Below are 20,105 nucleotides of genomic sequence, written 5' to 3'. Positions count from 1 at the left end.
GAGGTTATATTTAACAAGATCTATCCTCCCTACTCTATAAAGGCTGGACAGTATAACTGTCCAATGCAACTGCATATGTCCCTTTTCAGATGAAGAACCACAGAGGACTGAATGGGGGGATCTGAAACGAGTTTACATTGCACTTAAGTATGACTAGCCCTGTAGCCATAGAGATAAACTAGTAAGAGATCAGAAGAAGAAAGTAATCCAGTAGATAATCAGCATATTTATCCCTGTTGGATTTCATTATGCTGGCTGAGGGCAGAGACATCATCATATGAACTATGGTGGCACAATGGTTAAATGTAGTACTGCAAGCTATGTCTGGCGACTGCCAAAAATTTGACAGTTCGAATTTCACTGGCTCAAAGTTGACTCAGCCTTCCATCCTTCCATGGTCGGTAAAATGAGATCCCAGATTGTCGGGGACAATATGGCGATTCTGTAAATTACTTAGAGAGGGCTGTAAAGCATTATGAAGTGGTATATAAGTGCTATTGCTATTCCTTAAGTTCTCCTGCAGACTTTTAAATAAGGGTTTTATTTTAACACAAAAAGGAAAGGAAAGGAAAGGAAAGGAAAGGAAAGGAAAGGAAAGGAAAGGAAAGGAAAGGAAAGGAAAGGAAAGGAAAGGAAAGGAAAGGAAAGGAAAGGAAAGGAAAGAAGAAGGAAGGAAGGAAAGCCTTTTCTTGCAAGTTTTGAGTAAGAAAGTAAGAAAACATCCAAAACAGAGCTTCTTTTCTCTCAGAGACTACACTTGCAATGTCACAAGGTGTTTGCTCACCGATATGTTGTGTGAGGGATGTAGACTTCTCGAACAGGGAATTCAAGGATCTCCTTGGTGGGTCGGACACGCAAATCAGGGTAGGGCTTGACATGCAACAGTTCAGGTGAGAGGCAATAATGGGGGTTTTCTGGCACTGGTGAAATATCAATCTTGAATTGAGCTGTGATGCAAAAACAATAGGAATGTAAGAATGATTTACTGTACATACAGAGCAACATGTCTAGACAGGCATCAAGCACAAGGACTGACCATGGACAACTAGAAGATGGGGAGACGCTGAGATCCATCTTTAATATCCCATGTGAAGCCATTCTGAAGCTGAAGAGCGAGCACTAGAAGATGTCAGAGCAAGAGCTAGACTACTGGAACTAGCAGAGATAGAACTGACCCTTCACACATAGATCTTCATGTACAATGCTAAGGTATAATATGCTTTGTTTTGTAATAGTATTTCCATGTGGTGGGACTTATCTCCAGGGGGATGAGTCTGCCTACTGAGATGAGGTGGACCGGTTGCTTTCGTGGTGTGGAGACAATAACTTGGTCCTCAACACCAATAAGACGAAGGAGTTTATAGTGGACTATAGAAGGAACAGATCAGACATCCAGCCTGTGCTTATCAATGGAGACCGAGTGGAGCAAGTGGCCAGTTTTATGGATATTACCATAAAAGAGGACCTGACCTGCGGTGCTCACATTGCAGCACTGGTCAAAAGGGCCCAGCAGAGATTATACTACCTGAGACTTCTCAGAAAACAACAACTAAATGAAAAACTGCTGGTAACCTTCTACTTCTGCCCCATAGAGGGTATCTTAATGCACCTCTGTATGGTTTGCCAATTGCACAGTGGCAGATAGGAGAGCACTCCAGAGGGTTAACATCATTGCCCAAGAGATCACTGGTTGCCCTCTCCCCTCTCTGGAAGAGCTTTATAGCTCTCGCTGCCTTAAGCAAGTTCAAAACATTCTCAAAGATCCATCTCATCCTGGGCACCTTTTTTTTAACTATTACCATCTGGCAGACGGTACAGAATAATAAAAACAAGGGCAAATAGGCTGAGAAACAGCTTCTATTCCAGGGCAGTAGCTCTGTTGAATTCTAATGTAGAGTGCAGTGTTGGTGTGGTGTCGGGGTTTTCAATTCAATGTGTGGAGTGTGAAGGATGTGTGTTTGTGTTTATTTTCATGTTCATGATGTACACTGAAAATGGTGTTTGATTTCATTGTACGAGGTGCAATGACAATAAAGTAAACTAACTTAGCATTCAGCATGGAGATCTATGTGTGAAGGGTTAATTCTATGTGTGAAGAGTCAAGGGAATTCTGAAAAACTATGGATTAGCCATTAGCCATAGTACTGGGATTTAGATTACAAAAATCATTGGCAGAGATGGGTGGATATAGAAATTGAATGAATGAATGAATGAATGAATGAATATAGTGACTCTGCATGGCTGATAGCTTTGTGGGTCCAGGTTTTGTGGATGGGTGCCTGCATAGCCAAAAGAGAGTCAATTTGGTCTAGTGGCACCAGGCTAGAAAGACAAGTGAGTTTTAATCCAGCCTTAGCCATGAAAGCTGGCTAGGTGACCTTGGATCAGTCACTCTTTCTCAACCCACCCCAACCCACCGAGTTGTTGTGGGGAAAATAGGAGGAGGAAGATATGTTAGATATGTTCAACACTTTGAGTTATTTGTAAAAACGATAGAGGTGGAATACAAATAAATAAAAGCCTTTGACTTCATCAGGCTGAGCTCTCTAGAGAATGTAGCTATTTCAGTACTTTGAGGAATGGATACTTCATTTACCACAATGCAATTTCCAAAGTACCAGTTGAAAACTGGCGGTTCAGTTCTACTTCATAACACAATTTGAAATACATTGGGATTCAGAAAAGATTATGATAGAAGAAGTAACATAAAGGGGCAGAGATTACAATACCCTATTTTACCTGTAACTGGACGGAGTCTTCTCAGGACAGAAGATGGGCGCCTCATATCTGCTAGAAACTTGTACAAGTCCTCATCACTAAGACGATCACCTTCCTGACAATGAAGAGAGGCAGAAGAAAAACAAATAAGGTGGCATTCACTAGTATAATGAATAACGCCTCTCGTGAGTGTTCTCTATTACCTCTCACCCACAAATGTTCATACAGAGCTTCAATATTCAAAAATCAAGACAGACAAGAGGGCACAACATGCCAAGACTCTCAGCCTTCAAATCTGCTTTGTACTGAAAATACCCTGAAAATGTGTTGATTTGATTAATAAGATTAATTTGTTCAGTTGTTTTTTTAGGGTTTGTTTTTCAATTTTACAGATTTCATTTTGCTTTTATTCTTCTCCCTAGGTCATTTGGTATGATTTTCTTTCTATTTTTCCTCTTGTTTATAGAGATATAAAGATAGTCCTCGGCTTACTACAGTTCATTTAGTGACCGTGCAAAGTTACAGTGGCACTAAAAAAGTGACTTATGGCCATTTTTCACAGTTATGACCTTTGCAGCATCCCCATGATCATGTAATCAAAATTCAGATGCTAGGCAACTGGTTCATATTTATAACCATTGCTGTGTTTCGAGGTCGTGTGATCACTTTTGGCAACCGTCTGACAAGCAAAGTCAATGGGGAAAGTCAGATTCACTTAACAACCAGGTTAACAGATTAACAGAGTTGGAAGGGACCTTGTAGGTCATCTAGTCCAACCCCCCACAGAAGCAGAAGACCCTACACCATTTCTGACAAATAGCAGTCCAATCTCTTCTTGAAAGTCTCAAGTGATGAAGCTCCCACAACTTCTGAAGGCAAGCTGTTTCATTGGTTGATTATTCTCACTGTGAGAAAATTTCTCCTTATTTCCAGGTTAAATCTCTCCTTGTTCAGTTTCCACCCATTATTCCTTGTCTCACCTACAGGTGCCTTGGAAAACAGGTTGACCCCCCCTCCTCTCTGTGGCAGTCCCTCAAATATTGGAAGACTGCTATCATGTCTTCCCTGGTCCTTCTCTTCACTAGACTAGTCAAGCCCAGTTCCTGTAACCGTTCTTCATATGTTTTAGTCTCCAGTCCCCTAATCATCCTGGTTGTTCTTCTCTGTACTTTTTCTAGAATCTCAACATCTTTTTTATAGTGTGGTGACCAAAACTGGATGCAGTACTCTAGATGTGGTCTTACTAAGGCTTTATACAGTGGTATTAGTACTTCCCTTGATCTTGATGGTATCCCTCTGTTAATGCAATTTATGATTGCATTGGCTTTTTTGGCTGCCACCGCACACTGCTGGATCATATTTAGCTGGTTGTCCACTAAGACTCCAAGACCCCTTTCACGATTACTGCTATTGAGCCTGGTTTCAACCAGTTTATATGTGTGCTTTTGGTTTTTCTTGCCCAAGTGTAGGACTTTTCAGTGAAGGACTTTACTACACTGACTTATCAACTGCAGTCATTCATTCAACAACTGTGGCAAGAAAGGTTGTAAAATGGGGCAAAACTCACTTAGCTTAAATGTTTCACTTAACAACAGAAATTTTGGTCTCAACTGTAGTCATAAGTCTAGGACTACCAGTAGTACATTAGAGTTTTTTTCTAAAGTATGTAGATATTTATACTATAGTAATACAATTCATATAGTTATACTGCATACTTAAAATGTAGCATTACAAATTGATGACTAAACTTTTTAAAGATATGTTAACTGTAATCTTTTTAATGTTGATTAAAACAGTATTTTAAAAAAACACTTTAAAAATGCAGCATGCCAAGGAATATGGAGACAAGGGCATCTTGAAGGCCTTGTTTCTCCCAGCCATCTTCCTTTAAGACCCTGGGGCTTACCCGTTCTATTAAGCAAGAACTCTGTGTCCATCCCACTGACATATTTTCATTTTGGGAGCTATAGAAAAGGGATTTCCCCACTCTTTCATGGCAGACTAATTACCATTTTTGCCAGAAGAGATTCTGGAAATTCATGCTTTAGCCACTTCACAGATGCATTGAGGAAACAAACAGTGCCATACAAACAGCCCCTCTGATTCTATGTCTACATTCTCACAGAAATGTTAAACCTACATGATGCTCTGGGTGAAACTAGTCCAAAAAACATTCTAACTTGTAACCTGTTTGAAAAAATTGGTGATTGTGAGGGTGGCTGGACGGAAGTTGCTAAAGCTGCACATCTCCTCCCCAACACTCAAGCGTCCATAGGCTTTCCTCTTGCGCTCATTCCAGGTACCTTTGCGCTCTGCAAAAGAAGAGTGTGTTCAATGGGAAAGGCATGCATCTGCCCTTAGAGGTCATAAGCAAGAAATAACCTAACAGTTAGATGAGATACTATTATGGTCTTCAAATTCCTTATCTCCAGCACAGAAAAAGAGTAATCTTATTTCAAAGGCAAACATAAGGGATACAGACTACAGTTTGCATATAATCTGTCTGAGAGAGTAGAGGACCAATTAGCCATTTTTGAAAATTATTCTCGTGCTTTTTAAAAACAAAAGCAAATCAAAAGAGCCTCCAAGAAATAGAACACAAGCCATTAATACATCTTTCTGGAAGGGAATCTCAGTATCCTAAAAATGGGCCCTGAACTATCACAGTCCATTACAAGGCTATATTCTGATGGCTCTTGTCAGGGCGTATCTCCAAAGCTTCTAGAGGGAGTCAGTGGAATATAAAAAGCTATGTGAACACTATAGACACAATGAAGTTTGCAAACAGCATTCAACGTCTGCCACACAAGGGACCTTGAAATATGACCACTAAGATTAACTTAAATTGCTTATCTCTAATTGTGAATCTACTGAAAGAGTATCCCTTTCTTTTTTAAAAAAGTTGATTTCCTTAGAATTGGTTTCCACCCTCATGATCATAAATAAAATGCATCACTCTGTATTGCAGTATTGGGATCCTTATGTTGAATGCCTGCATGTCAGTTTTATGTTGACTGCAATTGTCTTGTGCTAGTAAACTATCAGAAAGAATGACTCAGCCAGGGGAAAGGAATGGCATTTTCTTCCTGATGCCAGGCACAAGGCATCTTCGTTTTCATTGTGGAAGAATAATATACTTTCTAATGTGTCAAGCCCATGCACCATAGCTGGCAAGACCAAAGGGAAAAAAAAAACAGCATGTATTTCAGCAAGTTATCTTTAATGCTAGATAAATAGAAACTCTTGGAAACTAAGAAAAATTTCAGAGCCTCATTTAGAATCACATTTTTAAGTTGAGAATTTAAAGTGAGTTAATTAAAGTGAAGTCTCATTTAAATGTTTCCCCACATGAACTGAATTGTCATTTATGAGGTAATCTATCAACAGATCTACCCTGCTTGATTTACTTTATTTTGTATGGCCTCCCATCTGACTTAAGTGATTCTGGGAAGCTTACAATAGTTAAAAACAACTATCTCAAAATAAAAAATAGAAACATATAAAATACCAGAAGCCACTTAGAAAATAAAAATAAGCATGGCCAGTGGTCAAAGTCCATTCTTGAATCAAGCTCAACAGTGTAAAGGTTCCCCACCATTATCAGACAGAAAAGGTATCCCTGAAATAGCCTGATTCCATGCCATGTATGGCTTTATAGGTCATTATTAGCACTTTGAAATGCACCTGGGAGCATACCGGTAATCAGTGCAGCTCATGGAGCAGAGATGCAATGTGCACTGACTGAGGAGCACAAATAACTGCCAGTGCTACTCCATTTTGCATGAGCTGCAGCTTCCAAATGCTTTTCAAAGACAGCTTTCCTCATCTCCCCACATTATGCATTCTATTTTTCACTCAAACCACCTATGGCACAGTGCCCATTCTCACAGAGAAAGTTTTGAATTTGATCCAGAAAGTATTCGTTCCTATCCTATCTTGGGGCCAAGACCTAAATACCAAAACAAGTAGAACTGAATTCAAGGAGAAATTATTATGCAAATGCAGATAATTCTTCTCCACTGAGTTCAGCCTTAAACGACTAACCATTTTCAGAGTCTGAAGCATCCCTCTCAAGCATCCCAGTAGTGCTAATTATATTCATGAGGTGGATGGCAGTCCAGGCAAATGGCATACGGTAGCGCCCCAACCGGGTGCAAAATTGTTCTCCTGTCACTCGCAGCTTCTCCAACTTCTCCTTGTTCTGAAAGCACAAGCAGAAAACACCATCGCTGTGTTTCAATTCTAATTGTTTGATCCTAATTTTAACCAAATTTGTGCTGTGTAGATGTGTTGGGCTGCAAAAGGCAAAATGGCAGAAAATTATGTGAGCTGAAGGCACTGTGTTAGGAAAAGCTGCCCAAATTATCATTCTGAATGACAAACTATTATTATTCCAGTGAAAATGACTGGAGTTAGGGGGAATGATTCAGATGAAATTAAGCTAAATTAACAGGTCTGTCCTACATAATGCAATCATCTATTTTCAAAATATCCTCCCCCCCAGCCCCCCCAAAAATCTGGCAGAGCAAGCTACTATATATAATCAGGCAGTAAACCTCACACTCAAACTAATAATGTTACCAACTCTGGAATGAAATGTCTGCAACAAACCACCAAGTTCAGAGAACCAAGAATTCCACAGTTCAACCTTGAACTACCTATGTTATCTTCTATTGGAATTACACACACAGCTGTCAGTTTCATCTGGATTTCATCTACCTTCAAAGCATCTGTTTCCTTCATGACCATATAAGGTTCACAGCATTCACTGATGTCCCCTTGCTGTAGCACTTTCTCTAGCTATAACGGAAGAGAAAACATGTTACACAATGTGTCACAAACCTAGTAGACATCCTGAAGAAATAATCTAACAGATATCCTGAAGTTTCAAAGAATAAAATCAAGATATTTTGAGCACCATCTCAAGTGTTATTCATTTACAAGACAAGAAAACCAACTTTTAATGACTTTGAAAACCAGAACTGAGACAACTAGTCCTACATTCAGAAATGGCTTTTTTCAATACTAGGGGAATAAAATTGGAATGACAAGTGTGATTTATTAACAAAGTTCTTTTTTGCTAGCAATTCAAAAGAATGAAAAAATAACATAGGCATTAACTCTGTTGTAAAATTCTGGCTTTGTGCTGGAATGTTCAGAAGACAGGATATTACATGCAATAACTCTGTGGACTATACCTTTTCCAAGGAAACTCCATCCCAAATCTCTTAATGTGATCAAGCTTGAGGCAGATATGCAAAGACATGTTTTAAGAAAAAAGTGCAAGTTGTGATTTGTCACTCAATTATGGGATCCTTTTTGAATGAATGAATGAAAAACTGAGCCCATGAATCAAAGCTTGTCACTATTATTAATAATGCAGTCATCATCATTTCTGAACAGAAAGACTCCCCATAGTTATCACCAATTTTCCAGCTGTTGTTTGATGTTAGATAGATCAAAGCTAGGTAGAGAACCTATGAACTCTATGACTATTATAAAGAGGGAATCAATTCTTCATTAGTGCTTAGTAACAGAATCATAGAGGTGACACAATTTTCACAGAATAAAAAATATTCCCACCAATATCACTAATTGAAACCTAGTACAGTTAATTCTCAACTCACAACAATTCTTTTAGCGATTGTTTGAAATTAAACAGCAGTGAAAAAAGTAACATATAACTGATAGTAGTGTTTACAACCATTACAGCATTTCCATGATCACTTGATAAAAATTTGGGTGCTTGGCAACCAGCATATATTTACAATGACTGCAGAATCCTGAGATCACTTGGATCACCATTTGTGAACTTCACACCTGACTTCTAAGAAGCAAAGAATAGGGGAAGACATAACAACTGTATGATTCACTTAACTGCAGCGATTTTGCTTAAGAACATTGGCATAAAAGGTTGTAAAATGGAGTACAACTCACTTAACTGCCTTACTTAGTAATGGAAATTTTGGTCCCAATTATGGTCTTAAGTCAAGGACTAGTCACTAGCTGTTACATTCCACTTGAATGCACATCTTGCCTCATAATGCAGTTTATCATACACTGAACACTTTCTCCCACTCTGAAGATTGATAGAGAATCAAAGCGATTATCCCTTGAAAGGAGCAGAGACTATGTCAGTTTGAGAGATAGTGAGAGATAAAACTTCTAAGCTGTAGAAAGCTATACATTCACTCTGTCTGAAATGCCTAAACAGCCTAATATGGTATGTACAGTATGAAGTCAGTTGGAACAAAATATGTGTGACTAGAACAAGGGATACTTTCTTTACTTAGAATGTACTTAATTCTTTTTTCATTGACAGGGAATCTAGAGAGGATCCTTAACTAGACTTTGGCTTCAGAACATGCCATGTTTTGTTAGTATTTAATTGTATTGTAATTTGAGTATTTCATGAAATAACTGCATGTAATTACTTTAAAAACTGGAAGCAGAAAACATTGAGTAGACAAGTGAAAAACCCAAGGAACAATTGGGGGTTAGGGTTAGGGTTAGAAACTTGGGGGAAACATTCTCTTTTTTTAAATAAAAAAAAAAAGCCTAGAAATAAGTGCTCCCACTGTGAGTTATATCCAATTCCTATTTTCCCAGCTGAAGAAGAAAGGTATAATAAATTTAACTGAATAAGGATTAAACAGGATTTGTGAATTTATCCCTTGTTTTTGAAAAACATACAAGGATCAGAAGTAACATCTCAATGCCAGATGTTTTTGAAAACTGAAAAGTCAAAATCAGACTTATTTATGAAAATGCACCTCTTTTCTTTACATTTTAAAGACAGAGAGCATGGCATATCAGAGGAGGTGGGTCCATCTTTTACCTTCTACTTAACAAGAAAAGTTTTTTTGTCTGCTGTTGGTCTTAGGTGTTTCCTAGGAAAGGACATTGTATGGCTAGCTAATCTATTTGACATTCTGTTTTTTGAGCAGATAAAAAGAGACTCTCCTCCCCATACAAATAACTGGAGGAAACTAAAGCTGCATCCTCTTGACTTTCAACTTTATTGAGATCCATTAATTTCAGAGAATCAAACTTTGCATCAGGAATTCCAAAATACATGCTTTCTTCACAGACACATGAACATTTTGCATTCATGTGAAATAATGGTATATATAGTCATATTTGCTCCACGGCATTCATTAGAATGGCTGTGAGTGTGACTATTAAAAAGGCAACAAACATCTCACCTTGATCACCAAGAATATTTCTGGAGAAGGATGTGTAAGAGAGAACACAGCTGAACGAGCTAGTGTAGAGATGGCAGGATGAGCACTGTGAGTTCGGAGAAGGCTTTTCATATGTTCCGAATTGAGATCAAAATAAAAATTTTCAGAGATCTACAAAACAGAGAGAAGGACAGCAGTCAAAAAATACTATCAAATCTCTTCATGACTTCACAGCAATCAAAACAATACAAAAGGCAACATCTCAGTATCCAGAAAAGAGAAACTTTTAACTGTAGCTCTGGTGAATATAATATTGAAATCTAGCTTATTCTTGGTAGATACTTGGGTTTAGTCTTCATATAACAACATGGGAACACAAACAATTCCCTTTGTTTTCTGTAAGATCTGCTTAATAGCCAGAGGATGTTTTAGCATAGGAGGAAATAATGGGTTTGGCCTTGTAGCTACTTTTGTTTCCTGTGCCCTACCTAGAGCAACAGGAATCATAACCAGTGGCATTCAGCCAGATGAAATATTTGCATTTGTTTTTCTTATTTTTAGCCATTGCAGGGACTTAGGGTGCCCGTTTTCTCACTCAACCTTTTCAAGCCATGAACAACGACTGATTTGATGAGGATGTTAAGGATACCCAAGACTTAAGGCACACATTTTGCCCTTTAATTCTCCTCAACATGGGAAAACCAGAAGTGAAAATTCTAGCACAATTACATTGGTGATATCACATATTGTAGAACTATGGGGTTTTGGAGGCTATGTGTGATTAATAGGTCAGGGACCTATACATTATTTACTGATTTCAGAAAAATTATTACAACAAGAAATAATACATCACACAGAATAAAAAAATCAAAACAATTTTAATGGGAAACCTAGTAGGGACTGGAGAGCAATTGGAGAAAGACAGAAACATCTAGGACATGCAGCCCACTAAGTTTTTTATTCTGTTTAAAGTCACCAGGAACTTGAAAGGGGATCAAATAAGATACAATCTACAAGGAAGTAAAGTTCACTGTTGCTATTTCCAATGCATCATCTGCTTAGCTCAGATGATCCATCCTTCATTCTTTGAAATTTGTAATTGAAAAAAGAATCATTAGGAACTTGCTGCTTCAACTAAAGACACAAACTCTCTCTTTCAAAAATCTGAATGTTTCTGCTTATCCATTAGAAGAGAGGAAATGTAAATAGCTACAAATTTAGGGGAAGAAATGAACCTAAATCATGTTGCCTTAAGAAAGTGCAAATTAGATATCCATCCTGCGTGCTTCAGAGCAATCCAGTTAATGTTCTCCATGTCTTTGATAGAGGTATCAGAAGGAACATAATATAAAATCTGCAACTGACATTCTGCTGTGCTTAACTGGCAGAACACAGAGACCAGCACTTCTTGTCATTATCCAAGAGAAATCAGAAACAAGAAGTACCTTTTTCTTTTCTTTCACATCGTAGAGTGCCAGTGATCCAAAGATGGGTTCAACTTCTATTTCAAACCTAGTTCATGGAAAGGAATATGAAAGGAAATACATTGCAAAAAGTTGACTACCTTGTCCTGCTCTAGCAAATACAACGGTTAAGAATCTGGAGCTCTATATCAAAAGGAATCATGAATAATCAACACCACTGCCATTCCTCCATCCATGATAAGCAAAATATGACCTGTTTCTTCTAATACCTAATCTAAATGAAACAAGATGCTCCCCTGCCATTGGATAAATGAACTTTTCTGATATTAAATACTGGTACCCCTTAGAAATCCCAAGATAAATCTCCCTACAAAGCATTTTCACACTATTTTGCTTCATCATTATGGTGGACTTCGAGGCATCAAAGAAAGATGGACCCCTTCCCATTTCTCCTCTCTGTAACGACATAGCTGAGGACCTCAGAGTATGAATCAGAACTAGCAAGAATTTTACATAAAGCTTTCTTCTGCCATCTCCTTATCAATTAATTGAACACAGATTTCAATGCAATTTACTGTTAAACAAGTAGATGGTTTTAAGCAAAATTGGATTTTTACCAAAAAGAGAGGCTTTTGCAGTCATCCAACAATAGAAATCTGTAAATAATCAAGTTGTGGGAAATCTTACACAACATTCAGAAATTAACTTCTGAAGTTGTGTAGGATTTCCAACAACTGTTCAAACTTGAGAAGTGTAGTAATGGAGGAAGGTAACATCTTGCATTTCCTCATTAGAGAGGGAAATGTCTTCTGACTGTCATACCAGGAAATCTCCTTCTGTCTCCATCCTATATGTGGGCAATACAAACTGCATTTCTGGGCATCAGTTTGGCAGGCTGAGCTGCCAGGAGCATGCAGCTTTTATTTATTTATTTATTTGATTTGCCAATTGTTTACAAGATAATAAGTATAAGTGTATACATAGTTGTGAATACATGAAATGGGTACATATAAGAAAAATAAAAGAATAAGAGAAACAATAGGACAGGGACGGTAGGCACGATGGTGCGCTTATGCACGCCCCCTACAGACCTCTTAGGAAAGGGGTGAGGTCAATAGTAGACAGTCTAAGGTTAAAGTTTTTGGGGTTTGGGGAGCTTCCACTGCTCAGGAATATGAATCCAAAACCAAAGTAATTTCTTCTCAGGTAACTCTGCCATCTACCTGTTTGCACTGTATCACAGAAGTCTGCTGTGTTCACAGAACTGAGTGATAATGTAGCTCCTTCACACTATGGCAGCAAATGCACATGCATGTGCATCCTCCAGCAAAATCAGTACATGTGAAGCTGTACCTTGCATGGCATCTTTTGCCCCCCCCCCCCTTTTTGCACAGTATCATTGAGCAAAAACAACAGTTAAAAAAAACCCATTTTATTCTACATTCAATCATTTTTTCTACCGGACATTTGGCAGCTCTACGTTGCCAAGAAATTGTGACTTACTTCAGAGACAAGCATTTCACTAAGATCCTCTGCCCAAACTGCTCTTTTGGAATATCTGGGATGCTGCACCGTTCTACTGCCTCTTCCTGGGAAGTCAAAGTAAGATATGTCATTGACCCAATTGTGAGCCAGAGGCTAAGAGAGATGGAGATTTTGAAAGCTCATAAAATATTATGTTGTTATTCTGCCTTTGCATTCATTTGTGCAACATTCCAAAAATTATCCTTTATTTGCTTAGGCCAATTTACTTCCCTTGAAAGAGTTCAATCCATGTTTATCAGATTTATTTTTCAAGTATCTCGCTGCTTTCCAAATGTGGTGCTTCATTGTGGCCTACTTAATATCAAAACTGCTGCTTGGAGTTATATCTTCTTCTACTGGCTTGTGCTCCCCCTCACTCTATTTGGCTTGACCCTTTAACTATGACTGATAGCTTTCAGTTTTCCTGATGCCAGGCACTACATATTAAATTGCCATCTTTATAGCTTTACTTGAGCAACTCTCGTACTGGTGCACTATGAACATGCACTAGCTCAGTGGTTCCCAAAGTGGGCGGTACCACCCCCTGGGGGGGATGACTTAGGGGGCACTAAGAGGCAAGGGGGGCAGCAAGGGGGTGCTAAGAGGCAAGGGGGTGGCAGAGGAGTGCTGGAGGTGGGCCCCTCGGAGGGTGCAATTCAGCTTCCTCCACACCCCACTTGGTGGTGGCCAAGAGGAAGGCGAACCAGGGCTGACCCGTTGCCACTTGGGTCCCACCTGGATTCTCCACAGCTGCTGGGCCTTGCCTGCTAGGGCGGGCCTGCTAGTTGACCAGGGAGCACGATGCTATACCTCCCGCATCGCCCCTTGCCTACTTCCCTTCCCTCTGCCACCCGCCAGCCTGCGCGCTTTGGCTGAATGCGGACCACCGTTGTGAGAATGATGCGAGTCAAGCCTTGCGAGAGCGGATCTTCCACGCATTGAGCTTGCATAGCGGCGGCCTGCACTTGACTAAAACGCTCAGAGGGGCGGCTGGCAGAGGGGCGATGCAGGTGGTGTAAGCCTTGTGCTTCCTGGTTGCCTCCTGCACTCCCCCTCAGCAGCTGCGACCCGCGAGCCCCAGCAGCTGACGTGATGTGGGCTGGCAGGAAGCCAAGTAGCAGCAGGTCTGCCCTGACTGGTGAGCTAGTCAGGGTAGGCTGGTTCACCTTTCCTGCAGCTCACTTCTCCCGCAATTCCTGTGGCAAGGCTGCAGCCTCACTTGAAGTTCCCAGTCCTTTCCCCAAGAGACGGAGGGGTGGAAGTCCCACCCGCGGCTCCTTTGTTGACCTGGAAGCCTTGCCTGCCAGCTTTTCCAGGCAATGCGGCACCGGGCGTGAACGAACAATCGCGCCCAGTCCCTGGGACTCTGGGAGACTTCATCACGAGCAATGCTGCCTTGTTGGATGAGAGTGTGTGTGTGTGTGTTTCAGGAGGGTCTCCTAGCTTAGAAGGAGAGAGCGAAGGAAGAAGGGAAGAGAGAGAGAGAGAGAGAGAGAGAGAGAGAGAGAGAGAGGAAGAGACAAGAAAATAAGGGAAGAAAAGGGAAAGAAAGAAAAAGGGATAGAGAAAGTAAGAGAAAGAAAAGGGATAGACAAAGAAAGAGGGGGGATGGAAGGAAGGGACAGAAAGAAAGAGAAAGAGAGGGAGGGAGGAGAAAGTGAATGGGATATATGGAGGGAGGGAGAGAGAGAAAGAGAGACGGAAAGAGAGAGAAAGAAGAGACAAGAAAGAAAAGAAAAAGGGAAAGAAAGAAAAAGGGAGAGAGAAAGGAAGAGAAAGGAAGAAAAAGGATAGACAAAGAAAGGGGTGGTGGAAGGAAGGGACAGAAAGAAAGAGAAAGGAAGGAAGGAAGGAAGGAAGGAAGGAAGGAAGGAAGGAAGGAAGGAAAGAAAGAAAGAAAGAAAGAAAGAAAGAAAGAAAGAAAGAAAGAAAGAAAGAAAGAAAGAAAGAAAGAAAGAAAGAAAGAAAGAAAGAAAGAAAGAAAGAAAGAAAGAGGAGGAAGAGGAGGGAGGGAGGGAGGGAAGAGAAAGTGAATGAGATATCTAGTCCAACCACCTGCTCCAGCAGGGTTAGAAGAGTGTGTGTGTGTGTGTGTGTGTGTGTGTGTGCACGCGCACACATGTGTGTGTGTCTGCATGGCTGTCAAAACTCCAAAAACCGGTCAGGTAGCTCTGGGGAGGTCAGTCTTAAATTAGAACACTTGCTAAGCAACCGGCCATTAAGCAAGGACCACTTGTATTTGGTTTGCCACTCACATGGCCATGCCCACCCAGTCACATGACCACTAAACCAAACCTACCCAGTCACATGACTCCCCAAGCCACACCCACAAATTAGGCCATGCCCACAGAACCGGTTGTTAAGAAATTTGAATCCCACCCCTGGATGGGGGGCACTGAGGATGAGTTTGTAGCACCAAGGGGGCGATGGACTGAAAAAGTTTGGGAACCACTGCACTAGCTGATTTCAAACAATGGGCCATCAATATAGAACTGCAACCAAATTCATCATTTCTACCTAGAAGCCTATTCTTGAGGCATTCTGCCGATTTTCTCCCACCAGCCAGATACCTAAACTACCTAACAGTTCTGAAATTTAGAAGGGATTTATTCTTGGCTAGATTTAATGCCCTCCCAAGAGTTATTACTGAAGAGACACCAAATATTCCTTTTGAGCAGAGATTGTCCATGTGATGGAGAAATAATTGAAATGATGGATCATGTTATTTCTTATTATCCCCTCATCGGGAATTATTGTCTTCATTTTTCACTAAGTATCCTGGTTATTCTGAAATCTTAAATTGCTACTATCTGATCAATCAGATCTCACTTGATTGACCAAGGTAAGTACTGCTTTATAGTTCTTACAATATGCTGTAATATTCCTCTTTTTAAAAAATATTTTAAAATGTTATATATTTATCTTTTTATCTTAATTAGTGAGTGTTTTATCTTCTGGTTATGACTAAATAAAGATTTGTTGGTTGTTACTTCGAGGAGTTATAATAACAAACAAGCAACTAAAAATAAGCAAGCATGACCTTGGGATGCAAAAGTTGACCAGTCCAAGGTTTCATAAAGAGAAAATGTACGCTCATGCAAAGCCAGTTACCCCCACTAATGCTGCCCACCAAGACTTAGTGAAGATTGCTTCCCTTTGTTGTCAGAATCAATGGAGATCGAATCCCTCAAAACTCAGCAAAGATCCCAGCATGGAAAAATAATCTTCATAACCTACTGCCTATTTCTTTTGTGCAAACACATGCATTTGTAGGTTCATGTGGCTCCCATCTGCTGTATCCTACCAGGTTTCATAGAAAGCCAAAGGGAATCTCAGTATTTCCACTCACTTCATCAGGGGCTGAGTAAAGGGCCAAGATCTCCTGATGCCGGTTCTTCTTGCGTAGCTTCTCATTACAACAGTCAGTCTCTTCAATGGCAGTGCGCACCAGGAGTGAACGGAGTAAAAAGTCAGCTGCAGAATTCTTCAGGTCAAAGATACTGGATGTCCAACTGCCTCGGGGCATATCTTCCAAGGAACCAGAGCAACGCTTTATGTCATCCTGAAAGATAGATGGAGCAGCATTTGTTGTTAAGACAAGGGGGAATGTCTAACTACAGCCCTATAGAGAACAAAGAGTAGTAGTGCTGCTGCTGATAGCAAATTCAAAGATTGCAAATGAGCACCAATCCTGAGAGCTGGATGCTGCTCAGAATATATATCAAGTATTGCCTTTTTGCACGCAGACATCTTAGCCAAGCTAGCATTGCTTATAGCTGACTTAGTTTTCTCTTCCAATGTTAGAGCAGAATACCGGCATATATGAAGTGAGGCAAGAGTTCATACTACAGTACTGAGGATAAGTAGAAGACAGAGTCTCTTCTGTACTTTCCACCTTTAATGCAATCTAGTACTTTCCCCTCTAATTTTGCATCTTATATCAGATACTACCCTTGTGAGTTAAAAAAAATATGGCTTTTGAGAAGCTTTTTTTAATGTAACATTCCATGCCAGAAGTAAACAAGACAAAAATTAAGTCAGCATAGCTGTATGTATTATCTAGATTCTATTGTATCTTGAAAGTTAAATTATGAATTAAGAGGAGGGTTTTGTCCCTTCAAAAGCAACTGCATGTTTTCAAGACACATTATGAAGTGTAATGTGATAATTAAAGTGATAATGACAAATTGTGGGGAAGCACTTGTACAAAGATAGTTAAAGGTCACTTGACATGGTCAACTCGCCATGGGACAACTTGCCACAGCCACTTCTCTGAGGGACAATTCACCATGGGAGAAGAGTTGCACTAATATCAAAGAAATGGTGCTACAGAATCATTAAAGAAAGGATGCAAAAGGAGGGACAAAATGAAATGTGAATGATAAAAATTAAAATATTTAAAAAATTATTTTAAATAATTAAATTCAATTGTTGGATTGTCTGGCGGTAAGTTGTCCCATGACGAGTTGGCCATGGTAAGTTGTCCCATCCCATCCCTTGGCTTTTCTTTCAACTGTTGCCTCTGGTTATTGAACTCCTTCTGTGCCATATCTTGCCTGTCAATGGCTAAATTAAAATTCCATATTTTAAATTTGAATGTACATTAAATACATTAAGCTTACATTGTAAGAAGCATATTTATGAAGATTTCCATAAACCAGACTAGTATTGAGGTGTTTTTCAACTTAAAAGTCCAGCTAACACGCAGAAGATTCAAAGTATAATGAATTCAATTCAAATGTGAACTTAGTTTTGGTCACACTCCATACATTTTCTGCTTTTACACCTTTGTTTTACTTTTAGAAAAAATGTGATCTGATAATCAAAGGGTGTGTGTTGAGAATTTGGCTTTCTTCAAAAGAACTGGGGAGAAATAGATTTGAATATTTTGATATCTGCTTTCAACCGGTATGGGTTAATTTCCCAACTTGCTTTTTGAACTGCCTGAAGGTTAAGAAAGCTGGCAAAGCCATTCAGGGAAATGATATACAAGTAGTGCTTGATTTACAACCATTTGTTCAGTGACCATTCAAAGTTGCAATAACACAGAAAAAATGACTTATGACCATTTTTCACACTTACGATCACTACAGCGTTCCCCATAGTCACATGATCAAAATTCAGACACTTGGCAACTGACATGTATTTATGACAGTTGCAGTGTCCCAATGTCATGTGATCACTTTTTGCAACCTTGTGACAAGCAAAGTCAATGGAAAAGTCACTTAGCAACTGTGTTACTAATTTAACAACTGCAGAGATTCACTTAACAAATATGGCAAGAAAGGTTGTAGAATTTGAGTGAAACTCACTTAACTCTTGCTTAGCAATAGAAATTTATAGACTGTGTGCTTCTCAATATGACCTCACATTCCAGACATTGTTTTCGATAAGGTTTGGGGTTTATGAGATTGCTGCATATGCTTTTGGCATAACATGACACCGTCCTCTCATTCACATTACATAAAGAAAACGGAAGGTTGCCAAACATGTTGCTTTATATAAATTATTACATTCTCACTTGACTTACCGTATCCCCTTGATTGCTCCTCTCTTCAGCTACTTCATCTAATTCAAAGACTTGCCTAGATAATCCTTTCTGTCTTTCTCTTTGCCTCTCAGCAGTAATGGCATTATACATGGTACTCAGTTTCTGGTACCTAAACAAAGGCAGAAAAAACAATGATGTTACTCCTGTTGGAAAACTATTGATAGCATGAATGCAGAAAAGATTTGAAGACAATCTCATTAAATGCCTAGATTAATTCATCTTTCTATGAATATCTGAGTGAACCATACAATTTCTTAAAAGTTCTGCTTTCTCTAAAATGAAATTATTTCTCTAACACGAAACACTGGCACTACATCACTCTCACTTAGAATAAAACTGGGTTTTTTCATATTTTTCATAGATATTATTTATTATTATCTCTTTTATTCATTAAACATGAAACTCAATCAACTGAACATTTAAAAATGTATCACAAATATCATTGACTGGCTCTGATGGTTGGTATGGGTTGCTGCCAGCGTCCTAGGTATCAACCAAGTATTTTCTTAAGACGTACAGTGTTCGGAGTAGCGCAGTTTTTTGCAGTTCCACTGTTGTTATTGAGGAAGCTGCAATTTCTTGATGTATTTTATAAAATTCTTGGACATGGTACCAAGTGCCCCAATGACACTGTTACATGTTTCATCCATAATCGCATAGTTTCGATGGCCAGGTTGCAATATTTCGTGATTTTTTCCAGTTCTTTTTTTTCGACTCTGGTGTCTCCTGGTACTGCAATATCAATAAATTGTACATTTTGGTTTTTGACAACTATGATATCTGGCATGTTGTGTTCCAAATGACGATCCATCTGTATTCGAAAGTCCCACAAGTTCTTTACCTTCTCATTTTAGATAACTTTTTCCACTTTATGTTCCCATGACTTTTTGGATACAGATAAGTCGTATTTTTTACATAATGACCAGTGGATTATTCAGCAACTCGGTCGTGTCTTTGTGCAATTTTGCTGCATTCAATATCAAATGTGAAACAGTTTCAACTTTGTCATTGCAAAGTCGGCAGTTTGGATTGTCAGTGGATTATTATTACCATCATCATCGTCGTGTCAGCCAAATGTTCAGACTGGGTTTGACATTTTTGTCTGATGATGATGATGATGATTAGCCATCTTATTCCAAAAGACTCTGGATAAATTTCGTTCAAAAGCATGACTACATTTTCTTGGGGAATATATATATATAGTGAGAATAGAATAGAATAGAATAGAATAGAATAGAATAGAATAGAATAGAATAGAATAGAATAGAATAGAATAGAATAGAATACTTTATTGGCCAAGTTTTGGTGGAACCAAAACAAACTTCTCTCTCTTTCTACCACTCCTTCATTATCATCTTTCTTAAATTACACTCAAGATATCATCTGGCTTTCTACGTCAAAGTCTGCCTTCTATGCCATCATAAGTTTCTGGAAATCAGGAACTGCCAAGAACTGCTATCCCGATCATGATACTGCCACTCATGTGGGGAGGAAACCCCGGATTCTTTTACTCATTTATTGCTCTCATCCTGTTTCCTATGTATCCTGTCATTTCCCTAGTTTATATCTTTTACCCTGTCACCTATTCTGCCCTGTGCTTTGATTTACCTTGGGGAATGTGCAAGGGGGAGGGCCATCTGTTTTCTCTCAGTTCGGAACAGAAGAAGCACATGGGAATTTATGGGAACCCTTATCTCTTTCTCA

General features: G+C 39.3%; 1 protein-coding gene across 8 annotated transcripts in view; it reads right to left on the bottom strand.

Annotated features, from left to right (window-relative positions):
* The window catches only part of DOCK6 (dedicator of cytokinesis 6), a 157,053-nt gene that overhangs the window by 101,644 nt on the left and 35,304 nt on the right, over positions 1-20,105 (bottom strand). For all 8 annotated transcript variants that reach the window (XM_026679586.2, XM_026679587.2, XM_026679588.2 and 5 more), the window contains exons 5-14: positions 18,381-18,510; positions 16,200-16,412; positions 12,830-12,915; positions 11,348-11,414; positions 9,924-10,073; positions 7,438-7,518; positions 6,763-6,919; positions 4,906-5,030; positions 2,740-2,833; positions 785-947 (exon numbers count right to left, since the gene is read on the bottom strand). In XM_026679586.2, the coding sequence (XP_026535371.2) occupies positions 785-947; positions 2,740-2,833; positions 4,906-5,030; positions 6,763-6,919; positions 7,438-7,518; positions 9,924-10,073; positions 11,348-11,414; positions 12,830-12,915; positions 16,200-16,412; positions 18,381-18,510 (1,266 nt within the window). The remainder of the gene's footprint in view (positions 1-784; positions 948-2,739; positions 2,834-4,905; positions 5,031-6,762; positions 6,920-7,437; positions 7,519-9,923; positions 10,074-11,347; positions 11,415-12,829; positions 12,916-16,199; positions 16,413-18,380; positions 18,511-20,105) is intronic.

The sequence above is a fragment of the Notechis scutatus genome, chromosome 2 (assembly GCF_049901735.1).
Source record: "Notechis scutatus isolate UNSWTSFEM ecotype Mainland chromosome 2, rNotScu1.2, whole genome shotgun sequence".
Taxonomy (NCBI): Eukaryota; Metazoa; Chordata; class Lepidosauria; order Squamata; family Elapidae; genus Notechis; species Notechis scutatus.
This window is presented reverse-complemented; position numbering and strand designations above follow the sequence as displayed.